Consider the following 11,673-nt stretch of genomic DNA (forward strand, 5'->3'; position numbering starts at 1 on the left):
ATTAGTTAAGCAGACTGTGTTAGTTTAATGTGGTGACTTAGATAAAGATAAGATCAAATTGTATGACCAATTTATGCAGAAGTCCAGGTAATTCCAAAGGGTTCACATACTTTTTCTTGCCACTATTTTTGGGAGAGAGTGGTAAGCAGCCTGAAACCTATAGCAGTAGCCATTGCACGGATTGAGGGAGACAATGCCATCCTGTCTGATGTTCAGACTCTGCTTGCAGGTGTAAGTGAAGAAATCCATACTGCCCTGCCCACTTCACTGTTGTGCCAAGCAGAGGAAACTTCAGTTCGGTTCTGAAATACATCAACAAGCGTGAAGACTTCTGCCTGAAGCACATACAGTTGAAGTTATACACCTTAGCCAAATACATTTAAACTCAGTTTTTCACAATTCCTGACATTTATTTCAAGTAAAAATTCCCTGTCTTAGGTCAGTTAGGATCACCACTTTATTTTAAGAACGTGACATGTCAGAATAATAGTAGAGAGAATTATTTATTTCAGCTTTTATTTCATTCAACACATTCCCAGTGGGTCAGAAGTTTACATACACTCAATTAGTATTTGGTAGCATTGCCTTTAAATTGTTTAACTTGGGTCAAACGTTTCAGGTAGCCTTCTACAAGCTTCCCACAATAAGTTGGGTGAATTTTGGCCCATTCCTCCTGACAGAGCTGGTGTAACTGAGTCAGATTTGTAGGCCTCTTTGCTCGCACACACTTTTTCAGCCCTGCCCACAAATTTTCAATAGGATTAAGGTCAGGACTTTGTGATGGCCACTCCAATACCTTGACTTTGTTGTCCTTAAGCCATTTTGCCACAACTTTGGAAGCATGCTTGGGGTCATTGTCCATTTGGAAGACCCATTTGCGGCCAAGCTTTAACTTCCTGACTGATGTCTTGAGATGTTGCTTCAATATATATCCACAACTTTCCTGCCTCATGATGCATCCATTTTGTGAAGTGCACCAGTCCCTCCTGCAGCAAAGCACCCCCACAACATGATGCTGCCACCCCCGTGCTTCACGGTTGGGATGGTGTTCTTCGGCTTGCAAGCCTCCCCCTTTTTCCCGCAAACATAACGATGGTCATTATGGCCAAACAGTTCTATTTTTGTTTCATCAGACTAGAGGACATTTCTCCAAAAAGTATGATCTTTGTCCCCATGTGCAGTTGCAAACCGTAGTCTGGCTTTTCTATGGCGGTTTTGAGACAGTGGCTTCTTCCTTGCTGGGAAGCCTTTCAGGTTATGTTGATTTAGGACTCATTTTACTGTGGATATAGATACTTTTATACCCGTTTCCTCCATCATCTTCACAAGGTCCTGTGTCCTGTTGTTCTGGGATTGATATGCACTTTTCACAATGTACGTTCATCTCTAGGAGACAGAACGCGTCTCCTTCCTGAGCGGTATGACGGCTGCATGGTCCCATGGTGTTTATCCTTGCGTACTACTGTTTGTACAGATGAACGTGGTACATTCAGGCGTACGGAAATTTCTCCCAAGGATGAACCAGACTTGTGGAGGTCTACAATTTTTTTCTGAAGTCTTGCCTGATTTTCCTTTTGATTTTCCCATGATGTCAAGCAAAGAAGCACTGAGTTTGAAGGTAGGCCTTGAAATACATCCACAGGTACACCTCCAATTGACTCAAATGATGGCCATTAGCCTAACAGAAGCTTCTAAAGCCATGACATCATTTTCTGGAACTTTCCAAGCTGTTTAAAGGCACAGTCAACTTAGTGTATGTAAACTTCTGACCCACTGGAATTGTGATACAGTGAATTATAAGTGAAATAATCTGTCTGTAAACAATTGTTGGAAAGATTACTTATGCACAAAGTAGATGTCCTAACCGATTTGACAAAACTATAGTTAACTCGTTTTTCAACTACTCCACAAATGTCTTGTTAACCTGTTAGGGCTAGGGGGCAGTATTGACACAGCCGGATAAAAAACGTACCCGATTTAATCTGGTTACTACTCCTGCCCAGTAACTAGAATATGCATATAATTATTGGCTTTGAATAGAAAACACCCTAAAGTTTCTAAAACTGTTTGAATGGTGTCTGAGTATAACAGAACTCATATGGCAGGCAAAAACCTGAGAAGATTCTGAACAGGAAGTGGCCTGTCTGACAAGTTGTTGTTCATCTTGGCTCTTTTTATTGAAGACTGAGGATCTTTGCTGTAACGTGACACTTCCTACAGCTCCCATAGGCTCTCAGAACCCGGGAAAAAGCTGAATGATATCGAGGCAGCCCCAGGCTGAAACACATTAGCGCGTTTGAATAGTGGCCTGTCAGAGGACCATTAGACTGGGGCTCGTGCACGAGGGCACGAGATGTTTTTATTTTCCCTCTCTTTGAACGAAAACCACCACTCCCGGGGGGAATATTTTCGCTTTTTTATGAGAAAAATGGCATAAAAATTTATTTTAAACAGCGGTTGACATGCTTCGAAGTAAGGTAATGGAATATTTAGAATTTTTTTGTCACGAAATGCGCCGTGCTCGTCACCCTTCTTTACCATTCGGATAGTGTCTTGAACGCACGAACAAAACGCCGCTATTTGGATATAACAATGGATTATTTGGGACCAAACCAACATTTGTTATTGAAGTAGAAGTCCTGGGAGTGCATTCTGACGAAGAACAGCAAAGGTAATAACATTTTTCTTATAGTAAATCTGACTTTGGTGAGTGCTAAACTTGCTGGGTGTCTAAATAGCTAGCCCTGTGATGCCGGGCTATCTACTGAGAATATTGCAAAATGTGCTTTCACCGAAAAGCCATTTTAAAATCGGACACCGCGATTGCATAAAGGAGTTCTGTATCTATAATTCTTAAAATAATTGTTATGTTTTTTGTGAACGTTTATCGTGAGTAATTTAGTAAATTCACCGGCAGTGTTCGGTGGGAATGCTAGTCACATGCTAGTCACATGCTAATGTAAAAAGCTGGTTTTTGATATAAATATGAACTTGATTGAACAAAACATGCATGTATTGTATAACATAATGTCCTAGGGGTGTCATCTGATGAAGATCATCAAAGGTTAGTGCTGCATTTAGCTGTGGTTTGGGTTTATGTGACATAATATGCTAGCTTGAAAAATGGGTGTCTGATTATTTCTGGCTGGGTACTCTGCTGACATAATCTAATGTTTTGCTTTCGTTGTAAAGCCTTTTTTAAATCGGACAGTGTGGTTAGATTAACGAGAGTCTTGTCTTTAAAATGGTGTAAAATAGTCATATGTTTGAGAAATTGAAGTAATAGCATTTCTAAGGTATTTGAATATCGCGCCACGGGATTACACTGGCTGTTGAGTAGGTGGGACGCAACCGTCCCACCTAGCCCAGAGAGGCTAATGACTCCAACCTAAGTGTATGTAAACTTCAAACTTCAACTGTTCACGCCGCAGCGTACATGTTGGACACCAAGTATGCTGGCAAGAGCATCCTGTCTGGTGCAGAGATCAACAAGGCCTATGGTGTCATCACTACCGTGTCTCGCCATCTTGGCCTGGATGAGGGCAAGGTTCTTGGAAGTACACTTCCAAGCAAGGGCTTTGGGATGGAGATGCAATATGGCAGTCGTGCCAACATCTCATCAGCCACCTGGTGGAAGGGATTTTGTGGATCTCAGACTCTTTCCCCCGTTGCCTCCATCATCCTCCAAATCCCACCAACATCAGCCGCCTCCGAGCGCAATTGGTCCTTGTTTGGGAACACACACACCAAAGCACGCAACAGGCTGACCAATACAAGGGTTGAAAAATTGGTGGCCACCCGGACAAATTTGAAGCTTTTGGAGCCTGACAATGAGCCATCCTCAACAAGGTTGGAAAGTGACCGTGAAGATGAGGCCTCAAAGTCTGATGTTCAAGAGGTGGACTTTGAGGAGGTCCAGAGAGATGAGGAACCCTGAGAGGAAGACAACCAAAGCTTTAGTTTCTAGACTATCATTTTACAGATGTTGAAAATGTTTTTGGGAGATGCGATGGATCATCCAATCCTGTCTCAGAGCTCTAGACAATTAATTTCAAATCAAAGTTTGTCATGTGCGCCGTATACAACAGGTGTAGACCTTAGTGAAATGCTTACTTACCGGCTCTAACCAATAGTGCAAAAAAGGTATTAGGTGAACAATAGGTAAGTAAAGAAATAAAAACAACAGTAAGAAGACAGTGAAAAGTAACAGTAGCGAGGCTATATACGGTAGCACAGCTATAAAAGTAGCGAGGCTACATACAGACATCGGTTAGTCGGGCTGATTGAGGTAGTATGTACATGTAGATATGGTTAAAGTGACTATGCATATATGATAAACAGAGAGCAGCAGCAGTGTAAAAGAGGGTTGGGGGGGGCACACAATGCAAATAGTCCGGGTAGCCATTTCATTACCTGTTCCGGAGCCTTTTTGTCCTAGACTTGGCACTCCGGTACCGCTTGCCACACCGTAGTAGAAAGAACAGTCTATGACTGGGGTGGCTAGGGTCTTTGACAATTTTTAGGGCCTTCCTGACACCGCCTGGTGTAGAGGTCCTGGATGACAGGCAGCTTAGCCCCAATGATGTACTGGGCCATGCACACTACCCTCTGTAGTGCCTTGCGGTCGGAGGCCGAGCAGTTGCCATACCAGGCAGTGATGCAACCCGTCAGGATGCTCTCGATGGTGCAGCTGTAGAACCTTTTGAGGATCTCAAGACCCACGCCAAATCTTTTTAGTTTCCTGACAGGGAATAGGCTTTGTCGTGCCCTCTTCACGACTGTCTTGGTGTGTTTGGACCATTCTAGTTTGTTGGTGATGTGGACACCAAGGAACTTGAAGCTCTCAACCTGCTCCACTACAGCCCCGTCGATGAGAATGGGGGTGTGCTCGGTCCTCCTTTTCCTGTAGTCCACAATCATCTCCTTAGTCTTGGTTACGTTGAGGGATAGGTTGTTATTCTGGCACCAACCGGCCATGTCTCGAACCTCCTCCCTATAGGCTGTCTCGTCGTTGTCGGTGATCAGGCCTACCACTGTTGTGTCATCTGCAAACTTGATGGTGTTGGAGTCATGCCTGGCCATGCAGTCGTGGGTGAACAGGGAGTACAGGAGGTGAATGAGCACACACCCCTTGTGGGCTCCAGTGTTGAGGATCAGCGTGGCAGATGTGTGGCTACCTACCCTCACCACCTGGGGGCTGCCCGTCAGGAAGTCCAGGATCCAGTTGCAGAGGGACATGTTTAGTCCCAGGATCCTTAGCTTAGTGATGAGCTTTGAGGGTACTATGATGTTGAACGCTGAGCTGTAGTCAATGAATAGCATTCTCACATAAGTGTTCCTTTTGTCCAGGTGGGAAAGGGCAGTGTGGAGTGCAATAGAAATTGCATCATCTGTGGATCTGTTTGGGCTGTATGCAAATTGGAGTGGGTCTAGGGTTTCTGGGATAATGGTGTTGATGTGAGCCATTACCAGCCTTTCAAAGCACTTCATGGCTACGGACCTGAGTGCTACGGGTCTGCAGTCATTTAGGCAGTTTGACTTCGTGTTCTTGGGCACAGGGACTATGGTGGTCTGCTTGAAACATGTTGGTATTACAGACTCGGTCAGGGACATGTTGAAAATATCAGTGAAGACACCTGCCAGTTGCTCAGCACATGCCCGGAGCACACGTCCTGCTAATCCGTCGGGCCACACAGCCTTGTGAATGTTGACCTGTTTAAAGATCTTACTCACGTCTGCTACGATGATCACACAGTCATCCGGAACAGCTGATGCTCTCATGCATGCTTCAGTGTTGCTTGCCTCAAAGCGAGCATAGAAGTAATTTAGCTCATCTGGTAGGCTCGTGTCACTGGGCAGCTCGCGACTGTGCTTCCCTTTGTAGTTTGTAATAGTTTGCAAGCCCTGCCACATAAGACGAGCGTCGGAGCCGGTGTAGTATGATTCAATCTTAGCCCTGTATTGACGCTTTTCCTGTTTGATGGTTCATTGCAGGGCATAGCAGGATTTCTTGTAAGCTTCCGGGTTAGAGTTCCGCACCTTGAAAGCGGCAGCTCTACCCTTTAGCTCAGTGCAAATGTTGCCTGTGATCCATGGCTTCTGGTTGGGGTATGTACGTACAGTCACTGTGGGGACGACGTCCTCGATGCACTTATTGATAAAGCCAGTGACTGATGTAGTGTACTCCTCAATGCCATCGGAAGAATCCCGGAAAATGTTCCAGTCTGTGATAGCAAAACAGTCCTGTAGTTTAGCATCTGCTTCATCTGACCACTTTTTTTTATAGACCGAGTCATTGGTGCTTCCTGCTTTAATTTTTGCTTGTAAGCAGGAATCAGGAGGACAGAGTTGTGGTCGGCTTTACCAAATGGAGGGCGAGGGAGAGCTTTGTTCTCGTCTCTGTGTGTGGAGTACAGGTGATCTAGAATTTTTTCCCCTCTGGTTGCACATTTAACATGTTGATAGAAATTAGGTAGAACTGATTTAAGTTTCCCTGCATTAAAGTCTCCGGCCACTAGGAGCACCACCTCTGGGTGAGTGGTTTCCTGTTTGCTTATTTCCTTATACAGCTGACAGTGCAGTCTTAGTGCCAGCATCTGTCTTTGGTGGTAAATAAACAGCCATCAAAAGTATAGCTGAAAACTCTAGGCAAGTAGTGTGGCCTGCAATTTATCACAATATACTCTACTTCAGGCGAGAAATGTCAATGGTGTGCGTACTGGGAGCGGAGTCAGGTGCAGGAGAGCAGCGAGTTGTGAACAGGCGCACACTATATTAAGGCAGGAGAAACCAACAGACGGACGCCACTGCGTCGAAACCTCCAGCCAAATGCCAAAAGTGCAAAACGCGCAAACAGTCACAATAATTACGTTCAAACAAATAAACATACCTCGTGTTAAAACACGGAATAAACGAACACCAATCTAGCGTGTCAAAACTGACACGTAACACAAAACAATTACACAAAGACATGAGGGGGAACAGAGGAATAAATACATGTAGTGTGATTGGGGACTGAAAACCAGGTGTGCAGGGAACAAGACAAAACAAATGGGTAAATGAAAAATGGAGCGGCGATGGCTAGAAAGCCGGTGACGTCAACCGCCGAACGCCGCCCGAAAAAAGAGAGGAGCTGACTTCGGCGGAAGTCGTGACAAGAAAAATATAGAGACTTCCTTAGATTTCGTGCACCAGCTGTTTACAAATATGCAGACTGCCCCCTCTCGTCTTACCGGAGTGTGCTGTTCCATCTTGCCGGTGCAGCGTATGTCCCGCTAGCTGAATATCCATGTTGTCATTCAGCCACGATTCCGTGAAATGTAGCATATTACAGTTTTTGATGTCCCGTTGGTAGGATATTCGTGATCGTACCTCGTCTAATTTAGTCCAATAATTGCACATTGGCAAGTAATATTGACGGTAACGGCAGCTTTCCCACTCGCCGTCGGCGGATCCTAACGAGGCTTCCCGCTCGGTGTCCTCTGTGCCTGCGTATCTTCCTCTTGCAAATAACTGGGATGTTGGCTTGAGGGTGTTTGGAGTATGTCCTGAGCGTCCTGCTTATTGAAGAAAAAAATCTTTGTCTAATCCGAGGTGAGTGATCGCTGTCCTGATATCCAGAAGCTCTTTTTTGCCGTAAGATATGGTTGCAGAAACATTATGAACTGAAATTAAAATTGCCACACACATACAGTATCAGTCAAAAGTTTGGACACACCTACTCATTCAAGAGTTTTACTTGTACTATTTTCCACATGTACAAAATAACAAATAATGTGAAAAAACCCAACATAATAGCACAATTGGTTGGGCGCCCGTAAAACTGCTGCCATTTCTTCCGGCGCCATTTTTCCATGTAATTTGAACTCATGGCTTGGTTTTTGCTCTGACATGCACTCTCAACTGTGGAACCTTATATAGACAGCTGTGTGCCTTTCCAAATCATGTCCAATCAATTGAATTTACCACAGGTGGACTCCAATCAAGTTGGAGAAACACCTGAAGATTGATCAATGGAAACAGGAAACAACTGAGCTCAAGTTCAAGTCTAATAACAAAAGGTCTGAATAGTTATGTAAATAAGGTATTTTGTTTTTTTATTTGGCAAATAAAATTCTAAAAATTCAAGGGTTTTATGTGTACTATTTTCCACATTGTAGAATAATAGTGAAGACATCAAAACTATGAAATAACACATATGGAATCATGTAGTAACCAAAAAAAATAGAACAAAAAAAAGTGTTAAACAAATCAAAAAATATTTTATATATTGGAGATTCTTTAAAGTAGCCACCCTTTGCCTTGATGACAACTTTGCACTCTTGGCATTCTCTTAACCAGCTTCATGAGGTAGTCACCTAGAATGAATTTCAATTAACAGGTGTACCTTGTTAAAAGTTAATTTGTGGAATTTCTTTCCTTCTTAATGCAATTGAGTTGTGTGGTGACACAGTAGGGGTGGTATACAGAAGATGGTATTTCACAAAACAGGGCTAAGTCCATATTATGGCAAGAACAACTCAAATAAGCAGAGAAATGGCAGGCCATCATTACTTTAAGACATGAAGGTCAGTCAACCTGGAAAATTTCAAGAACTTTGAACATTTCTTCAAGTGCAGTCGCAAAAACCATCAAGCGCTATGATGAAACTGGCTCTCATGAGGACCGCCACAGGAATGGAAGACCCAGAGTTACCTCTGCTGCAGAGTATAAGTTCATTAGAGTTGACCAGCCTCAGAAATTGCAGCCCAAATAACTGCTTCACAGAATTCAAGTAACAGACATCTCAACATCAACTATTCAGAGGAGACTGCGTGAATCAGGCCTTCATGGTCAAATTGCTGTAAAGAAACCACTACTAAAGGACACCAATAAAAAGAGACTTGCTTGGGCCAAGAACCACAAGCAATGGACATTAGACCGGTGTAAATCTGTCCTTTGGTCTGATGACCCCCCCCCCCTCCATTGTTTTGTACGCTGTTACTCGCTGTTTATTTCACAGTAAGGTCTACACTTGTTGTATTCAGTTCAGGTGACAAATAAAGTTTGATTTGATGAGTGCAAATTTGAGATTTTTGGTTCCAACCGCTGTGTCTTTGTGAGATGCAGAGTAGGTGAACGGATCTCCACATGTGTGGTTCCCACTGAAGCATGGAGAAGGTGTGATTGTGCTTTGCTGGTGACACTGTCTGGGATTTATTTAGAATTCAAGGCACACTTAACCAGCATGGCTACCACAGCATTCTGCAGCGATATGCCATCGCATCTGGTTTGTGCTTAGTGGGGGGAAAAATGCTGATTACCTATTATGAAAACTTGAAATCGGCCCTAATTAATCGGCCCATCCCATTAATCGGCCGACCTCTAGTTGTAATTTCCTTTGAATATTCATTTTTCCCCTGTAATGTTAAAGGCCAAATTCAGTCGTTTCTATCTCATTATCAAATCATTTCTGTGTAATAATGAAGTACCTTCTGTGATTGTTTTAGATTAAAATGGTAAAAATAAACAAAAATAGCTTCTTAGCAAAAAGCAATTTCTCAAGCAAGAATTTAGCTAGGACTGTCTGGGAGTGGTCTGAGTGGGGAGTGGAAAACTGAAAACTAGCTGTTAAATCAGCAGAGAGGTTTGGAACTCATCTTTCTTATTGGTCTATTTGCCAATTCAGGTGGGCCAAAACTCCATCCCACCAAAACAGGCTATAATTTCAGACGGTCTTTTCAATCAGCTCTTACACTAAATGGGCATGATCATATCAGCATTTTCACAGCATTACCTCAGTGTAGAAATATATATATATATATATATATATATATATATATATATAAAACAGGAAAATCACGTTATTGACTGCACTGGGACTTTAACACTCCCCACATAATATTGACTGTACAAACTACCCAAGTGGCGTTGTACAGTCTGGTCCCATGGTTGATGATAGTATCCAAATCAAAACAGTATCACTTCCAAATAGGAAGTTGCAATATTCCGTTTCCCAACATACACTAAGACTTTTGTAATTTCAACAACACTGTAGAATTCACGGTAAAATACCATACATTTATTTTACATCATTAATACAACTGACTTTTGCAAAATATGCTGTAATATATTTCACAGTACTATGTTCCTTACACATTACAGCATCCCTGTACATTTATAGCAGTAGAGCTGTAACGTTTTACCGTAAGGAACATAGTAGTGTAAAATATATTACAGCATCTCTGCTGTAAAGCAAAATTACAGTATTAAGCTGGAAACTCTGGTGTAAGTATAGGCCTAAAGCTGTACATTTACAGGGAAAAGTTGGACTGTGTAGCATTTAATTCGTTCTCTGACTATAGCTACCGGTTCAATAAAGTGCAAGTTGGATGGTGAAAACAAACTGTTGTTTCACACCACAATACCCCGAATAACAGTGCAAGAATAGCCAACAGGCTAGCGCGTGTTCTAACACCCGACCCAGCAGAAAGACATTTAAGACCGCAGCATATTTGCGCTAGGTCAACAACCTAGTCGTTCACATAGACTTCCTGAAGTCTAGCAGTGTTACAAGTTACAACGCATAGTTCCAGACTTTGCTACGTGGCCTTTTCAACATCCACCAGCGTACAGTATCTAGCTGGCATTATCCCCCCACATTCTTCTGAAAGTTCGACATTAGAGACAACATGCCCCACAAAAAAAAGAATGTAGCGTAACTAGCTAACAAACTAATGTCATTGCAAAGGAGATGACAAGCAGTGAGCCACGCAATAATGCATGAAAAGGTGATGTAGAAACTTGCTAGGCAGCAAATTGACAACGGAATAACTGCCTCACATGGTCGAGCTAGCGAAATGTTAAGCTAGCTAGTCAGGTACATCCCACAATTGCAGATATTTTACATGCGTGCTAGCTAGGTCCATTACCAACGAGATCGGGCAGTCAGCAACATCGAGGTGATACCAATAGGTTTTTCAGTTGCAGCGCAAGCCAGGCAAACGGTGCACGAGCCAACCTTACCTGTAATTGAGGGATGCCACCCGGTCCCTCCACTATTTCTGGCGAGTTCTCAAAAACTCGGTCTCGGTATAATGACCACAGACCAACGTTCGGCAGGAAAAGAAGAGCCGCTATAAGCAACCCTGCGAACTGCAGTAGTCGTTTTTCTTTTCGCCTCATCTCTCCAGAATAAATGTGAGAAAAACTGTCTACAATGTTCTCCCAACTGCTTCCAGGTGGACAACTTTCAATCTGAACAAACCAACGATATAATGTTGAAGCTGCGGGCACTTCCGCTAGGGGGAGTGAACCAATATCGTAGTTGGGAGCACAAGGACAGACTTTTGCATTCTTTGTAGTGAATAATGATAATAAATATTTGAATTCCAACCAGTTTACCTAATTATATTGCAACAACACAATATGTTATATTAGATCACCTACATACATGTAGAACAGTTGAAAGTTACTCTCATGGTCTCTTGGTGACAATAAAGTGGGAGTCACTCAGATTGACAAACAAAATGTACATTTGCATTTATGTAGCCACTTCAATGCAATTTATTCGTGGCAAAATTAGTGGGCTAATGATAATGTAAAATATACTCTCCGAAATTAAATGTAACATTATAATTCAAGCATTTCTATTGGTAATTGTAAATAATGTATTGAATCGTGTGGTTGTTTTTT

The 11,673-nt window shown here is 42.7% G+C and overlaps 1 protein-coding gene across 1 annotated transcript in view; it reads right to left on the minus strand.

Moving 5' to 3' along the window:
- The window catches only part of LOC106603494 (polypeptide N-acetylgalactosaminyltransferase 10), a 114,494-nt gene extending 103,219 nt beyond the window's left edge, over positions 1-11,275 (minus strand). Inside the window, exon 1 of the mRNA XM_014197263.3 lies at positions 11,005-11,275. Coding sequence (XP_014052738.1) covers positions 11,005-11,163 — 159 coding nt within the window. The 5' untranslated portion in view covers positions 11,164-11,275. The remainder of the gene's footprint in view (positions 1-11,004) is intronic.
- Positions 11,276-11,673: the final 398 nt, after the last annotated feature.

Source organism: Salmo salar, chromosome 04, assembly GCF_965601325.2.
Source record: "Salmo salar chromosome 04, fSalSal1, whole genome shotgun sequence".
Classification (NCBI taxonomy): Eukaryota; Metazoa; Chordata; class Actinopteri; order Salmoniformes; family Salmonidae; genus Salmo; species Salmo salar.